General features: G+C 48.1%; 1 protein-coding gene across 3 annotated transcripts in view; it reads right to left on the bottom strand.

The window, feature by feature from the left end:
* Nucleotides 1–18,170, bottom strand: part of nhsl1b (NHS-like 1b) — an 80,411-nt gene that overhangs the window by 13,583 nt on the left and 48,658 nt on the right. For 2 of the 3 annotated variants that reach the window (XM_076165312.1, XM_076165313.1), the window contains exons 2-3: nucleotides 3,257–3,409; nucleotides 693–820 (exon numbers count right to left, since the gene is read on the bottom strand). In XM_076165312.1, the coding sequence (XP_076021427.1) occupies nucleotides 693–820; nucleotides 3,257–3,409 (281 nt within the window). Of the gene's footprint in view, nucleotides 1–692; nucleotides 821–3,256; nucleotides 3,410–6,828; nucleotides 7,062–18,170 lie in introns of those variants that run through there. The other variant, XM_076165314.1, reaches the window with a different exon arrangement.

Below are 18,170 nucleotides of genomic sequence, written 5' to 3'. Positions count from 1 at the left end.
CACGAGTATGTTGTTCATAATTCTTACTGCAAAATACTAAATCCCCCCCCCCTGACCTTTCACAGCCCCCTCATATCACGCCTGAGTGTATGAACTGCATGATTAAGCCTCTTGCAAACTAGACAAGAGCGAGGAGAGGAGCTGTCATAGCATTTACACTCCGCCACACACTAATGCTCTGTCAGACAAAAAGACCAATAAATAAGCATTTACGTCTCCGTTTCTCTGTTTATCTCTCGTTGTAACTGGAGACAAACAGCAGCCGTGCAACTAGAACAACAATATGTGTGTTTGTGTGTATTTATAACGGGCCGTGGAGTGTTTTACGGCTCGGTTTCAGCTCAGCTCTAATTCTCCTGTATGCGTTGTGACAGTAATGTGAGAATGTGATTATTCCTGACGTTATGATGGACGAGTCAGAGGAGGTCTGCATGTTCTCACCGCAGATTCGCTGATTAACGCACATCAGCCGCAGAAGAAGAGTGATAAGAATGCTTTAGCCTAGTTACAATGAAAACTGTAGCCTCTAAACTATGATTTACAGATGTTTCAAAAGATTTAGACAGAGATTTGTGTTGCAGCTTCACACCACTAGAGGGCAGACTCTTCCTATTAAAAGCAATGGAGTTGAGTCCTACAGTCCACGTGTCTGCTGTGTGTCGTCTACTGTAGGTGGATTTACTGTAGAATACCTTCTTATCGATGTCCTCGTCCTCATCCTCCTGCAGGCTGCTGGTGGACTGCAGGGGGTCGGAGAAGGTGGGACCCTGGGAGTAATACTGGGAGCTCCGGAAGCCATCTTTCCTCAGTTTGTCGCATTCTGCCAGGACGGACACAGAGAAGATGTTAGACACACCAGTTAGTATTTACTGTTCTTCTTGTTTCAAGCTGCCACAGACATCCCATAATAGAGGACATCCCATAATAAACACTATTATGGGACACTATTAACACTGAGCCAAATCTGACTACATTTGTAATCATTTTAAATTAGAGAGCCAAATTACACGACAGTAAAATGGTAGCAGTGTAGTTGCGCAATACTAATTAACAGCATAAAGCAGAATAATACTACTGAGCGCATGAGTGTGTGTGTGTGTGTGTGTGTGTGTGTGTCATGAGCATGATCTCTGATGGGTGCTGCCAAGCAATGCTCACACCTCCTCTCATTACCACCTGCTGTTAACGGCATGATGTGTGTGTGTGTGGGTGTGTGTGGGTGTATGCACGGGTGCCAATGTGTGTTGACTGTATAAATGAATGTGTATGTGTGTGTGTGTGTGTGTGTGTGTGTGTGTGTGTGTGTGTGTGCAACATGAGAAGGGGTTTCAGTTCCAGTCTGTCACACACAGATGGTGGAAACGTCCCACTGTCTCTCCCCTCCATCCGTCCTTTATCTCAATGTAGGAGTGAGAGACCATTCCCCTCTCTCTCTCTCTCTCCCCCACTCTCCACACTTCTGTTCTGCTTCTATACACTAAACAGAATCCTAATCATCTGTCTTGTTATTCCATATCCATACAAACATAAAACTCTTCTCCAGTCTTTCATCTTCCATCTCACATGTTTACTCGTTGAGTCCCTGATGCACAATCAAAACCACTTTGGGGGTTTGAACGCACACGCACTACTACCCGTGCTCCTCCGACACGCTGCCAACTCTTTCATGTCCCATTTATTTCCACCGCTAATTACGGCTCGTCTCTGCGGAGCGACATACTGCCGCATGTGGAATACTGTCATCTAATGGCGTCTAATGGGGCTGGAGCACCTAGCCACTGTGGCCGCGAGATGATGTGCGAGCGGCGGGGGGAAGAAGGGATTTAGAGAGCACTTGAGATGATGGTAATGAGGACGATGACGCTGGGGGGAGCGGTTAAGATGATTGGTGAGATGACGAGGGTTGATCAAATAAATAAAGCTCCCGTTAGAGGAGTGGTGCTTGTTGCTAGGCAGAACTGAAGAGGAGGAGAGCAGAACAGAGGACATAGTGGGCCATCCAGGCTGTGTGTGTGTGTGTGTGTGTACAGGGCAGCACTGGACCTGGATGCTGTTGCGGTACATGAGTGACTTTGTGGCAAAGTCGTGTAAGTGTTGCGCAACTTTGACCTGTCGCCATGTTCAGAGGTTAACCTCAATGAAAGCCTGGCCTCTCTCTCTCTCTGTCTCTCTCTGTCTCTCTCTCTCTGTTATTGGTTATTGATTATCCCAGTTTGCCCGGTAGATAGCGGTCTCGTGTATCTTGGTGTCACTGTTCACATGTGCACGAGCGCGGGGCTTTAACCTTCAGGCTGACCTCTGTATGATAGGCTGAGTAATGACTAAACGAGTTCCCGCTGCTCCCTCCTGCTGTGTAACCTCCACACTCACATGGGAGGAAAGGGTTAAAACACACTGCACCGGCGCTCTCATCGGACACCTGTTACCAGTAAGACCCCCTGGGGGCTGCTGAAGTGATGACAGGAGGGGGGAGGGGGTGAATGAAGCCCACCTCACCTCCCAGGTGGTGTGTGTGAAGTTGTGTGTCGACCTGGAGACGTGAATATTTCAGGAGGGAATATCGGAGCCGGTTTGTTGACAGTAGTAACAGCAGCAACAGCAGAAAGGCAGAACAATGGTCAGTGTGTGTTTGTTTTGGTGTGTGTGTGTGTGTGTGTGTTATTGTTTAAGAGCAGGTGAGTCACCCACTGTACGCATCAAGTTACAACCACCATCTCCCCATTTATCTCTTTCTCCCTTTATCTGCTGGCACACAAGGCCGAACCAGCCAGTAAACAACAGGCCTCTACCGTGTACACACACACACACACACAAGCACGCACACACACACACACACAACTGCCTCTGAAGCCTCTATCTGAGAAACGGACAGAAAACTATTTTCCCAGCACCCCTCAGCAAAACAGGTGCACATTTTACCGTCCTCCCCTTTTCCTCATCTGGGAATGTTGTGAGTGGGTAAAGAATTTGTCACAATGATGTCACTCAATGCCTTGCCCATGTTTGACAACAATCAGCACAAAAAGTGTGTGTGTGTGTGTGTGTGTGTGTGCGTGTGTGTTCCTCAATGACTAATGGTACTGGACAAACAGGAGGAGTCAGAGAAAACTCACACCAGTGTGTTTGGTAGCCAAGTTACAGTTAGACACAAACTACAACCGAACATGTTTTAACGCCTTTGCAGAGTTCTTTCCTATTAAGAACAGTCGTTTGTGTGTGTGGGTGTGAGATGGTATGTCTTAAACCCTCTCCTTACCTCGCAGGGCGGTCTTGAGGTTGACTTTGGCCTGGCGGTGGAGGTCTTCTACGCACGGCGGTCGGCTGCCCGGCAGGAAGACGTTCTCCTGCTGGTGCCACGGCGCCGTGTAGTGAACCGTCCACTTGCTCTCCTCATCCAGGTTAGAGACCGCTGCAGAGACACACGGAGGGGAAACGTTAGGGAGGTGAAGAGGAATGAAGGGGTTTGTTTATGTTTGGGGGAGAGGAGGAGGAGGAAGGGGAAGAGCGTCGGTACGGAGGTGTCGGTCCGCACCTACGACGTGACACTTATCTGAGACATCACAGCAGGCCACACACACCAGAGGAGGGGGTGGGGAGGGGGGGGACACACTAGGCGGAGCAACTTACTGGAGGGAAAACTTTCAGCTACTGAAAACACACACACACACACTCTTTCCTCACACATATGCTAGATCACAAATTCTTAGACAAAAATCCGAACAGGCAAGCAATGTGATGTCCAAATCTCTCTAGAAATGAAACTGGACTGAAAGCTTCAACAAGATCTCAATGCCATTTGTGGCTAGCTAAACACACACAGCTGCTCTCACACACTCACACACACACACACACACACAGACAACTTCTGACTCTATGAGACATCACAACAGCCATTTTAGTCTCTGAATCAAAACCCCACGCTGCACCTTAAAGTCACTCCAGATAACCATGTGCACACCCACACACACATACACACACACACACACACACCCGGCAGTGATTAACCTTACCAAGCGAGCGTACCCAAGCCAAAGTTGGTGAGAGTGGATGCAGGAGTATCTCCATTTAGAGAGCCAGATGTTAGTGTGGCCGGCTCGGCTCGTCTGTCTGACCGGGACTGAGGAAGAGCCAAGGAGGAAGGGGAGGATCGCCGAAGGGGAGTGTGTGTGTGTGTGCATGTGTGTGTGTTTGTGTTTGAGTGTTTTCTCACAGGTGCAAATGAGGGCATTGCAGGATGCGTGGTGAGCGTGCTTGTGTGTGTGTGTGTGTGTGTTGGGGGAGGACAAAAGGACTCCAGGGCAGGAGGTCTGGGCGGAGACCAACAAACGACTCCCAGTACAAATTGGCCATCAGAGAAAGTGTGAGTGTGAGTACTTTGATTGATATCAGCAGGTAAACGTTCTAACAAGTCACAAAGTACTTCTAATACATGACAACAAGTAGAAGGCTGACGGCTGTGACGCGGCGAGTGTTACGCAGCTGTATGATTGACACCTTAACATCTGTGCAGTTCATGCTCAGGCTTGTAAAAGTGGATGGATTGCAGGCTGGAATCCAACAGTGTTTGCCTTTCGGGACGGTATTGGGGGGGCGTGGCCTATCACCTCAGGCACTACAGGTAACTGAAAAATGTGGACTAACGTGCAAAACACCAGAAAGTCTATAAATCGTGGCCTCGTTTGTCGGTGTTATGCAGAGGTTTACGTGACAAAAGGTCAGAACCAGTGGAACACTAACAGTTGTGCGTGCGTCACTGCCATGTGATTGATTGTTGCGGCGCCCTAAGCCTGATCAGAACGATCCATCGGCCACGTCTCAAGTCTCGACCACGACAACCAAACGAGAGATGCGTTAGATGAGAGAAGAGACGCTCGGGCATAGGGGGGTGAGGCTATAGTGGCTCTAGCTGATAGGAATCTTGAATTGCTGTGAAATAAATACTTGATAAAGCTGCCCATGAGCAAGGCACACAGATCCCTGCTGCTTCTGTGAAACTTTAATCCCTCACATTGTTTGAATAAGGTTTATTAAACACTCCTCTTCAATGAAACCTGATTTCAGTTTTCCTCGCTCTCACACACACGCACACACACACTCAGCACAGGTAGCCCTCCCCTCCCCCGCTCAAACTGCAGGCTTTCAATGGCTCCCAGTCAAAGGCTACTAGCAGACCAAGGACATGGGGACTATGGGCACAAAGCTTATATTGTCCCCCAGCATCAGTCTCCACATCAGGCCTTTCAGTGCCACAATACCCCCTAGCTCCTCAGCACACACACACACACACACACTCATACACACACACACACACAGTGTCCACGTCGGACCATGGCGCGAAAGTCTTTCATTAGTCTACTAATCCCTCTGTCCTCTACCGTCCCACAAGCTAACGCAGCCAGAGAGCAAAAACAGGCTCAGGCCACAATGTGGATCACTACACACACACACACACATTTTCACTCTCTCTCACACACACACACACACACACACACACAGGAGTTTGCTGTTAGGATCGATACATATTGACAGCGTGTTATCGGCGACGGTGCAGGTTGATCCTGAGCTGGACCCCTGGACCCCTGATCACCCAGCAGTCACCCGAGCGTTGACCTGTGTGGATAAGCAGGAGCAGACTCTGTGGGTGCTAAAGGTCAGCGGGGCCTCGGGTAAGGTCAACACTAGAGACGCCAACATAAAGCACAGCCACGACAAGGCCAAATGCTTCCAATTTGTCCCTTCAAAAGGAAAACGTCTGTCCCCAAAAGTATAAGCAGTTTATGTAGTAACAATCTGAGAGACTTTACACTCTTTCCCTCCTTCAGCGTCTAACATCCAGGAAACAATGTTCTATTTCAATTGGATGCTCTAATTATCCACCATAAATTATTTTTAGCCTTTGACCCAAATTGCTTAGCGTCCCCCTGGCCTTATTTCCTGTGCACCTTTCATTCTAAAGCGGTGGACTGCGGCGCCTGGCCCGGGTGCTGAGCTAAGGAGGGGAGGTGCAGGGAGGTGCAGGCACGTGTGACACGGCGCCCGCGTGAGAAAACGCTGAGGCAACCATTCGCAGTATCACCTCTGCTACGACTGCAACACACACTCACACACACACACACACACCAACACACACACACACACACTTACAGACTGCACTATAAATACACCTGAGATTACAACCGGCACAAGCTGCTTGGCCTGCATCAAGGAGGTCTTTGTTGTGAATTACAGGCACACACACTGATAAAAAACATAAGCCTCAGCACGTTAACAGACCTCCTAATCCGACTGACCCCACACTGAAACCCGATAAGGGTTGTGATCTGACTCAACCTGGATTTACAGCTGAAACTAGACAACAATTTACTGCTAAACAAACACGGCAACATGTCAAATTTGTTTCCGAGACGCGCCAACACGGCGACGACTCATTCTAATAAGGTATTTAGGACGTTAAGTGCTTCCAGCTGCCACCTACACAAAGATCTTTATGGTGATTTAGGTGCGAGAAGTCACGGGCGCTTTAAAGTCTTGGCCCAGTGGTTACCTGGTAACAGGGTGCAACAGAGGGTTAACTCTGTGGATTCTGAGCGCTCAGAGAAGTAGAGGAGGTTGGTTTAGACTGAAATGATACCACATAGAATCGACTACAGCTGCTACATAAAGACTTATTACTGATGTGCATGAGAGAGGAAACAGATAGAAACAAAGATCCTTCCTGTCAACATGATGCAAAATAAGACTGAATGTCACTTTGAATCAATTCAAATGAACAGTAACATGAAAGTGCAAACAAGTGATGGGACAGAATAAGGAGCGGCAGGTTCTTACCCTTCCGTTTGAAGTATTTAATCACAGATTTTAACGAGGTCCCGATAAACACCATTATTCCAGCGGAGTGTGTATCCTCGCTCTGTCTCTTCTGTTATACTAAAAGTGGGACAAATACGTCCAACGGAGACAAACGTGTGGTGCCGTCCGATCTTATCCGTTCACATTCTGGCTATACGGTGGCTCGGCTGAGTGTGTGAGTGAGTGTGTGTATGAATGAGAATGTGTAAGCGTCTACTACGCCGACAATGAGCTTCTGCCCCTATCTCTCTCTCTCTCTTTCTCTACACACACAGACAGGGTCCACTCCCCCCTCTACCACTCCTCCCTCAGGCAGTCGAGTCCTCGGAGACACACACACACACACACACACACACAGCGGGAGGGGTGTAGACCAGCCCCTCTGTTCCCTCTGTGCTTTGGTTACCAAGGAGTTCTGCCTGCCTCTCCCTTTATTTCTCATCATAAGTCGTTCTCTCTTACACACACTCTTCCTCGCTCTCTCCTAGGATATAAATGGAAGTAACACATCGACACACACTATCCTCCACTTAACTGTGAGGGATGAAACCAATTCCTTCCCATATTTCTCTCTCCCTCTCATTTTCTCTTTCTGTTCTCGCTCTCTGAAGTCCTGCTAACCCGATCTTCTATCTTCTCCCTCCCTCCTCCTCCTCCTCATCGCTTTTTTAGTATGTTGCCGTCATTTAGTGAACATTGATGCATCTAATTAAGCCGTCAGCTGACTGTGCTGGAGAAGCGTGATGCTCTGGGAAATGTGCTGACTTCTCACAGAGCGTCCCCCGTGAGGATGCGTCTTACACTCCAATGCGGCGCGGAACGCAAACGCACGTCACACGCTTCCGTCTCCAACAAGCCACCCGAGGCGTCTATAATAAGCATTCTGTAAATGTTATCTGAAAATTAATCTTATTCTCCTTCCTTTTCCGGTCCAACCCCAGCCCCCCCACACACACCAGCCTGCTGTGTGCACACATGGCCACTGAATCTGTGCCACATGAATATAGATCACATACAATCCGCCCATTGTCCAATCCGCTCACAATCTATCACACACACTCTCTCACCCGCACCCACCCATTCAAACACACGCACGCACACACACCCAGGCAAACTTGGACCTATGAGGACAGCGGTGCCCCCCCCCCCCTTCTGCAATCTGATTTCTTTTCAGCCAGAATGGATGGAGGGAGGGGTGGAGGGGGGGCTGTAACTAGAGCTTGAATGGGGCTGCAAATGATCCTTGAATTTGAGGCTAAAAAGGTCCCCCCCCCCCCCCCCCCAACAACACACACACACACACACACACACACACACACACACACACACACACACACACACACACACACACACACACACACACACACACACACTCCTTGTGCTGTGTGGTGTGCAGACAACAGACTGGGCTTGACTGTCTGTGTGTCACTTCATTACTTCATTCTCAGTGACATATCACATTTCTGTACAGTCCAAAGTATTATACAGGGTGTGTGTGTGTGTGTGTGTGTGTGTGTGTGTGTGTGTGTTTCTTCCTGTAGTCCTTGTGTCCTCTTATCTGTTAGAAAGCTTGGTGTTGCCAGTTTGTCTAGAGTTGATTACTGATCCTACTATTATATTTAACTGTGTTACAGAGTTGTCCCGTTTTACTTCATTAAAATGTAATCAAGGTGATAAACACAGCAGATGGCTCAGGTGAAGTGGCGTCGTTTCAAAGATCTTTTAAATGAGTCACTTTATGGTTTAGCTGCACCTTTAAAATGAGCTCATACACCAAGAGTGACTCACTGAGGTTCACCAGGACACCAGACATCACACCTACAAACCAGGCCACCAAAAGCACATACACAGGAACCACGAGTGCCAGTCAAAAAAAGAGAGGCTTGTGTGTGTGTGTGAATGTGTGTGTGTGTGTGCGTGTGCGTGTGCGTGTGTGTGTGCCCCCACAATGTGTCCCCATAATGTGTCACTGCTGCGGTCATACGGTCTGGCACGCGTACAGTATTAAGATAATTTATGCAGACACGCGCTCAAGTGGCATCGCTCGTTACAGAACCTATTGTTCATGACACACACACACACACACACACACACACACACACACACACACACACACACACAGACAGCTCAACAGCTCTATCTGCTGAAGGCGGGTCCTAAATCTAGGCCACCTCCTGGATTAGGACCATCTATCCACTCAGCCATACCTCCTTCCGGCCCCCCCGCTGCACCCTCAGCCACAACAGTATCAATGTTTCATCTTGTTGGTATCACCAGAGAGCATCTGAACGAAGCGTGCAGACTCAAGAGGAGGAAGCTCCAACGTCAGACGGGAGATGGTTTACCAGCAGCAACAGAATGAAACACTAATCTAGGCGTTGCTGACTAATCATCTATAGGTTATTCATTTTCTATTAATCATGTCTTCTAGAAAATGTCCTGACAACAATAGCAAATCGAGTAAGGCTTTCCAGAAGCATGGCACCAAACTTAACGACTCAAAACGATAGGTTATTGATGAAATTGATCGTTTAGTTGTTTTAGTCCAACAATGCTGGCTGAGACTCGTAAAAATTTATATCAGCTTGTATACTTTATTACTTACTATGATCTATTATTGGTTATGTTTCTTATTCATTTCTGGGCACAACGTGGCTCCTAAACCTTTGATTTATGTCATTATTAACGAGCCATCATTAGTTTTCATCCCCAGTCTTCACCTGACCTCGTAAAGAAACCGCAGCTGTGTCGGAGGGGAGAGGAGTGAGAGTGGAAGATGGAGGAAACGTGTGACTGATTAGCGGCTCGTGTAGAATCAGTCGGCGTAATTACAGCTCCAGCGAATGTGACAGAGCGATAATAAAGGGGAGAGGGGGAGAGAGAGAGAAAGAGAGAGCAAGAGAGCCAGAGAGAGGGAGAGAGAGAGGGATGAGTGACGGCGCTCTGCCCCTGTGTCTCTTCTCTCCGTGGCTTTCCCGTCTCGTTTTCACACCCCATTTGGATCTCCCCGTCAACCTGGCAGCAAGCAGCTGCCGCGACACAATTTGACACACACACACACTCTCTATAGTACACACAGGCGGAGTGTAAAACCTCTACACACACGTACATTACGAAACACACTCATATCCTAGACTACTGATCTTCCAGTTCATCAAACCAAGCCCTAAAACACACAAAGTCCCTGTGGTTGTCAAGCAAACTTTCAAGTGCTCGAAATGCTTTTATATGACTTTCACACACACACACACACACACACACACACACACACACACACACACACACACACACACACACACACACACACACACACACACACACACACACACACACACACACACACACACACATCTGCCTTCATCTATCAGATCTCTGGTTTAATTTTCCTAATTGGACATGAAGAGAGAGCGAAAGAAAAAGAGAGAGAAGAGAGAGAGCGAGAGAGAGAGAGAGAGCACGAGAGCGAGCGAGAGAGAACACAGCCGAGCGGTGACGCCTCACGTCTCTCTCTTCTCCCGCCATCTATGCATCCCTGACTTCCTTTCTCCTCTTTCTTTTCCTCCTCAGACATGTGAAGGCTTAATGGTCGTCTGTATCGATTTCCCCCTCCTCTCTCTCTCTCTCTCTCTCTCCGATGTCTTATTCTGTCCCTGACCTTGCACGCCCTCCTTTCAGTCGAGGAGCTGCCGGGTGGAGATAAGCAGGCGAACGTGAGCGGTGGAGAACAGCCAAAGCATGTTACACACACACAAACACAAACACAAACAAACACACACTTTGCCTCCGTCTGTGTGCTTGTGTGTGTGCATTCTAGTGGAACGCACAAAGTACCAGAGTTGTTACTGAGCCACTAAAACTGAACATGTGACTTTTTTCTATGGAGAGAATCTGTGCGCTCGCTCCTCAAGCACTGGATGGTTTAGTACTGAGACGCTATTGATCAAGGCACCGTGTTCGCATCAGGAGGAGAGACTCAGGAGAAATAGTGTCGTCTGTTCACATCCATATAGTGCGCCATTAAAGAACGATGCACAAAACAGGAAGTTTAACATGAAAGACGACTAAATAAATCATCTTCCTCTTTCATCCCCTCCTCCTCCTCCTCCCCTTTTCTGTGAATGAAAATCAATCATTTATAGCGAGGAGAGGAGAGCATCAACCCTCCCTCCCTCTGCCTGATCCCCTTCATGCTGACATCCCCATGAATGAAAGCATTGGGGGTCAATGGGAATCTGGAATCTGATCGCCGGCCTCTCCACTGAGAGGTGGCAAGGCACGAATAACTGATCAGGAGAGAGAGAGAGAGCGAGAGAGAGTGAGAGACAGAGACAGAGAGACAGGGCAGAGAGAGAGAGGAGAGAGAGAGCTGTTTGACCTGACAGGTGAAGAAGGAAAAGTTCACGTGAAAGACAGAGACGCCCTTATAAGGCACTAATGACTACACAAGGAAGTTAAGCAACGTTAAACTTCAAACTTCCTCCTGAATAAACAACTCTCTCTCTCACACACACACACACACAGAAGCCAAGGTGACACACAGACACACACAGGCGAGGCTGAATAAACAAGCTGTGATATGTGTTATTGTGGCACTAATGATTTTAGCATGGGGGCAAAGTTCCCACACACACACACACACAAATGTGCGCGCACACACAGCCACACAACTGTTCCAATACGTCTCGCACTTGGTGCCCGACCTTTATCTGACATGCTACACACACACCCCCCTCAACTCTCTCCCGCTCTCCTCTGCCCACCCTAAGGTTTCTGGGTAAATCCCCCCCCCGCCCCTCCCTCATCTACTTCTTCCGTCTGACCTGCTCCACTGAAGCAGCTGGGATTCCATCACACACACACACACACCATTATGACAGCAAAACAACTAGCGTACGCACAAAAACACACCCACTCCAGTTGTCACTCAGTGGGAATAATGTGTAAAACCTAAAGGCCCTTGTGTTTTGGATTTGTGTGTGTGTGTGTGTGTGTTTGTGTGCATTAAAAGCAGCAACACACTGTTACTTCACCAGCCACTTTAGGCAGAATACATGTGAGACTCCTACACACATTTAAGTTAGTAAGGAAACCACTGCATTCTGTGTGTGTGTGTGTGTGTGTGTGTGTGTGTGTGTGTGTCCACGCTGGGGTATTCTTCTCAATGAAAGGGGCCTCCCTCTATAGGCTGCTCCTCCTTTGTGATCCATGAGAAAAAACCCTCTAAGTCTGGAGGACACACACATCACCAAATTCAAAGCCATCTCATTCGTGTGTGTGTGTGTGTGTGTGTTCATCTCATATGTGCCTTAATGCTTAAGCCTATGAACATGCATATCCAATCCATTGATGTGGCAGCAGAGATTTGTGTTGTCTCACACAGATTGATGTATGTGAGTGTGTGTGTGTGTGTGTGTGTATACATGGCACCGCAACACTAAAGAGAAAGAAATGATCGATGATATCAAAAGCAAAACGCACAGCACAAAGACGCAGAAGAAGAAGAAAGCGTCAGCAGTCTCTCCTCTGATGTGGCCGACAGACAAAAGGAAGCGTTTAGGAGAACAAAGGAAAGGAGAGAGAGGACATGAAGGCAGCTGGCAAAGAAAAAGGAGAGACAAGAGAGATAGATGGCTGGACGGCAGGGACGAGTGTGAACGCTGAACATCCACAGGTAAAGACACATCACACACACACACACACACACACACACACACGCACACACACACACAAAGGCCCAGCAGGATGGGCGGTCATGGCTGATTCTCTCTCCCTCCCTTTGAAATCCGAGCTGATGATGAAAGGAGGAGAGGGAAGGAGAGATAGAGAGATTACATTACATTACATTACGATCATTTGGCAGACGCTTTTATCCAAAGCGACTTACATTACATTACCACCCTTCGCAGAGGGGGGAGCAATTGAGGGTTCGGTGCCTTGCTCAGGGGCGCCTCGGCAGGGGCTCGAACCGGCAACCCTCCGGTTCCCAAGTGGAAGCTCTACCCACTGAGCCACTGCCTACATGTTTGAACAACAGATTGCAAGCTGATGCAGGGGTCCTTTTTGGATTCCGCTGACCTGGACCCTGTCATAGGTGGCCAGGAATGTGCCTGACTACATTACATTTCATTACATTACGATCATTTTGGCAGACGCTTTTATCCAAAGCGACTTACATTACATTACATTACCACCCTTCGCAGACGGGGGAGCAATTGAGGGTTCGGTGCCTTGCTCAGGGGCACCTCGGCAGGGGCTTGAACTGGCGACCTTCCGGTTCCCAAGCGGAAGCTCCACCCACTGAGCTACTGCCTCCCTGACTGAGATAGAGATTGTCGACCCTGAGCGGTAATAACGGCTGCAACAGGCGCCAGAGCCGTTAATCGCGCCCCTCCCTAAGTGAGCGTTCAGCACAGGAAGCGTTTCACAGGCTGATGTTCAAATAATGTATCTTCTTTTTGAAAAGGGGCGTGTCCTTCTTTCAAGTTCAACAGGGAGTTTACACTCTGTCATTTACACCATGGTGGCAGCTTTGTTCCTAACTTGAGCTGCTTTACGTCCTCCTGTCAGACTGGATTTGTAGCTCGCCGTCCCGGGCAACACAAGTCTTAAATCCAACATCCCCCCCCAGGCGCCCCACGGGACTAAAGACAGAATCTTGATTATAGATGAAGAATGGAGCGGATTTGAAATCTTTGTCGTTGGCATGTAAACCTTAAAAACAGTCACTTCACAATACGCTAAGATGATTTTGTACATAAAGCTTAACTTCTTTGTTTGCTAAAGCATAAATAACTTGTAGTTGTGAGCCGTTAGTGTTCAGCATTCCAGGTGCACACACACACACACACACACACACACACACACACACCCGCTAATCTAAAAGAACTTCATTAAGGAGCCGAGGTGGCAGAGTTGACGAGGCGGGGCGACAGCCAGCAGCTCCCCAGCTGTGTGCACACCTGGACTGGTCCGCCTGAGGTCCGGTCCCAATTAGAGCGGGAACACACACACACACACACACACACACACACACACACACACACACACACACACACACACACACACACACACACACACACACACACACGAGTTGGTACACACAGCCTGGATTCTGCCGCATTCTGATCTACATGCATGAACACAGACGAGGCCGGAGTGAGACATTGCTTCGATTGTGGTTTTCTGTCGATGCAGCACTTTCCCTACCATTCTGATCCCTGTAGTAAATTGTGAGCGATGTCAGACATGTCATCATAAACACATGTCCCAGAGGACGTCTCCGTCCAGCGGTGTCACACACACTCACACACACACACACACACACACACTCACAGGCTACATTAAGAGCCATTTTCATCCAGCCGCCACGTCTCCGCTCATATCGACTCCTGGCTCTTCTCACTCTCCAGTGGAACCTCTAAGGACCTGCTGCATCAATAACTATGTAGCCTAATACGTGTGTGTATGTGTGTGTGTGTGTGCAGTCTCCATGCCCTACACATAGTGTTCGAAGTCTCACCAATTACTCTGCATCTTAAGGGCTTTAAGCAGTCTGACATCATTCTGCATTGTTGTGTGTGTGTGTGTGTGTGTGTGTGTGTGTGTGTGTGTGTGTGTGTGTGTGCGCCTGCAGCTGTTTGCCCATTCTACTGGATTCAGACAAAAGGCCTCATCACATTTTGCAACGATAAATATCAACAAAAGCTTCTGTTATGTTCCTCACACACTCCCTTCTGCCATGAACACACACACACTTATGTCCGTGCACATACAATACATACTATAAGACAATAAATGAATGTGTGTGCCTATAGTCTACATGCATGCAAGCATGTACACATACACAACTGCTGGGGTCCACACACACACACACACACACACACACACACACACACGATTATGTTGGCTGCCACACTGTTCTCCTGACCTACATTTCAACACCAGGCCTGTCTGCTTGTGTGTGTGTGTGTGCACACTCTCCATCATCATTAATCCAATCTTATAATTAACTCCACACACAGAATGCCATAAATCTGACACAAGTACACGATATACACATATACCACACACCCTATACGAGTCCCATGGTGTGTGTGTGTGTGTGTGTGTGTGTGTGTGTGTGTGTGTGTGTGTGTGTGTGTGTGTGTGTGTGTGTGTGTGTGTGTGTGTGTGTGTGTGTGTGCTCAGGCAACACTGAGTTTAAAGACCCGGACGTAAATCTCACCAGTGGCCTGATTAAAAGTGTGAAGTAAACAGCAGAAGAATGAAAAGGATCGATGGCCGACAGCTACTGGGTCATTTTAATTTGCTTTAATAATCTGATTCATGAGTATCAACATCACACCGCACACACACACACACTTACACACCAGCCTGGAGTGAGTTAGTGTGATGACAGCAGCACACTTCACCTTTATGTTTAACGCCACATCACACACACCTGAGCGGGACGGTTTGACGACCCTTCGTTTAGTCGCCGCGATCGTGTCGTTATCATGTTGTAAGGCTGCTCAGCTCGTGTTGCTCAACGACAGGCTTGTGCTTGTCTGACTCACACACATAAGACACACACACACACACACACACACACACACACACACACACACACACAGGCCCAGCTCATTTAGGTTAAGTGCCTCCAGTAGCTCAAGGGCACAAAGCAACAAGCCACCTGGGGGGGCTGTACCCGTCTGCATGGCCAAGTGTGTGTGTGTGTGTGTGTGTGTGTGTGTGTGTGTGTGTGTGTGTGTGTGTGTGTGTGTGTGTGTGTGCCAAAAGGAAGTGGGTTAAAGCCATGGCAACAACACGGCGCTGATGTGTTTACAAACAGATCCACTCACAGCAGAATTGACCGTTTGCCCCACTTCCCCTGCTCTGCTCCCCACCAAAACTATGCCGGGGTCACCCAGCCGTCCAATCAGCAGAGACTGACCGGCGACCGCACGTTCAGGAAGCCGGCGTGACGATCGGCCGCGGGGCAGCGGCACGAGCAGTAGGTCGCGTGTGAGGCTGGATGGGAGTTCGGGTTCTGGTGGCCGGTATTGATTACTTTGATTATACGGAGTGACTGATCTGGATTCTGCTCTCTCCTGTGTCACACACACACATATTGATCCCATTAATGTTTCCTGTCTATTTGCTGGTTTGTTAGAGAGTTTGAAGAATTTTGGAGTTGTACTTTCTTCTTTACAGTCTCAAACTAAGGTACAAAATGAAGAGAGAGACATATTTAAGGTAGTACTGTAGTTTGTGCTCAGGCTGTAAGCATTGATAGCCTACAGGACCCTCTCTCCCCTTCCTTCCTTTATTAAAACACACCGCCTCCGCCTCATCCTCCCCGCCCCTCCTCCCTCCCTCTGTCCCATCTGAGCAATAATGGAGCGATGGAGGAATTAATAGAGAGAGAGAGCACAGACCTCTCCTTGGATGGCGGTGAGCGCTCCCCTCCTAATGGGCCCCCGGGGGAAACCAGACCAGCTCCCTGATCAAATACACCCAAAATTTAAGACTCACATTATCCAAAATTGAATTCATTGTGACGCCTCACGTGTCTCTTTGTAGGGTGGATAAATGTGTGTGTTTTGTCTGATGGGGCAATTAATTCAATGTCAATTTTGGTTTGTGATGAACATAATCCCATTAGTATGTTAATTTAGGAGCGCTAGAGCCTTTAAAGTCATGGTAACGTTGTTTAGAAGCAGTGATTTACAGACGGGCACAGGCAGGAACACATCCACTGAGCTGCTTGTCTGTGATATAGCGACATCTGGTGGTTAACATGGGTAATGACAGAAACAATGGAAATATCCTTGTTTTTGAACTGAATTTTTCTTCTGCATTTCCCAAACAATACTCCAGTTAAAGTAAAGTCCCCATGATGCATCACATTCCTCTTATGATCACATATAACTGAAACTTTTGTCCAAATTTGCTGCTTTTCACCTCAAATCCATCGAAACCTGTCGACTACCAAACACCTCCAGGAGGGACGTTGCCATGGTGAGGACAACTCCTTAATGAGACAGCTTTAAAGAGCCTCTTAAAATCACTTTCTCTCCTCCCGCTCCCCTTTTATAACAAGTCTCTATGGGGGGGACATGAGCTTTTTCAGAGGCCTTGGCTGAGCTTGGGCAGGCTTAATGGAACCTCCAGCTGATCGGACATAAAGGAGCCCGGGGCTGGGGATACTGCGGGAGGAGAGACACTGGGCTACATGTTTTGAGGGGCGGGCGGGGGTCTGTGGCTGAGGAGAGGGCTGGACTAAGGTAACATGGTGCTGGGCACAACTACAGCACACACATCGGTTTGAATGGCACAAAGAAAATAATTGGTTACATTCCCCCGGTGCGTAATTAGCAAGTAGGAGAAATGTTAATAGGTTTGGCGGAACGCTTTAGGTAAGAGTAGACTAATAGGTGTGTATTGTGTTGTGTGTTATAGTGTCAAGACTTCTACAACAGCCGTAAAATCGTGGGTTAGTATTTGGGAAAAGGAAGTAAACACGTGGTTGATGCTGATTGATTGGAACAGCCGGAATGCAGCTCACCCAAACCCCAGATGACCTAACTGGTAGCAGCGTGGGGGCGCAGAACAGGGTGCAGGGATGTAACCACGACACTCGTTAGAGAAATGAGCTGTGACTGAGGTCGAACACGGAGGCCTTAAACGCACTCAGGCTGCACAGCGGTGGACAATTAGTTTTTTTTCCCTCCCCAATTACGACCTCTTACAAACAAGACGTGCACTGTTGGACTGATTGGGGCGGAAAAGCTGACGGTTGGAACAGAAAACAGAAAACAGACCACACACACACGCACACGCACACGCACACACACACCTAAAAAAGCCACGTATCTCAAAAGTATCTTTATCTTTGATGTCATATCCTGCAGTACACTAAACTAACCACTAGAGGGCATCCAACGTCAATGGTGAGCAGAAGTCTTGAGGAGAAACAATATAGATTCATTTTCCCCGAATTGAATCCATATCAATCAGATAACAAAAGGAAAAGCTGTGCCAGAATGAGGATAATTTACATTTTGATTCCATTCTTGATGAATAATTTAGTCGTGCGTGATTAAAACCTGTCACTCATGTGATGTCTCAAGCAGTCGGTCCACAGAAGGACAAACGTCTCAGCTAATCTGATTCCACTGATTATCTGCCTGTTACGTCCTGATGTGATAATCAAACCATTAAGTCTCACTCTGTTTACACATATGGGGCCGTGAGGGTCTCATACAGCTGATGCCCCCGCAGCACACACACACACACTCTCTCTCTCCCTCGCATGTCTCCCTCTGGCCTCCTTCAATCAC

This window comes from Genypterus blacodes, unplaced genomic scaffold (genome assembly GCF_046128005.1).
Source record: "Genypterus blacodes isolate CSIRO-AG114 ecotype Tasmania unplaced genomic scaffold, CSIRO-AGI_Gbla_v1 ptg000143l_1, whole genome shotgun sequence".
Lineage (NCBI taxonomy): Eukaryota > Metazoa > Chordata > Actinopteri > Ophidiiformes > Ophidiidae > Genypterus > Genypterus blacodes.
Note: the sequence above shows the minus strand (reverse complement) of the source record. Positions and strands in the feature narration are given on the sequence as shown.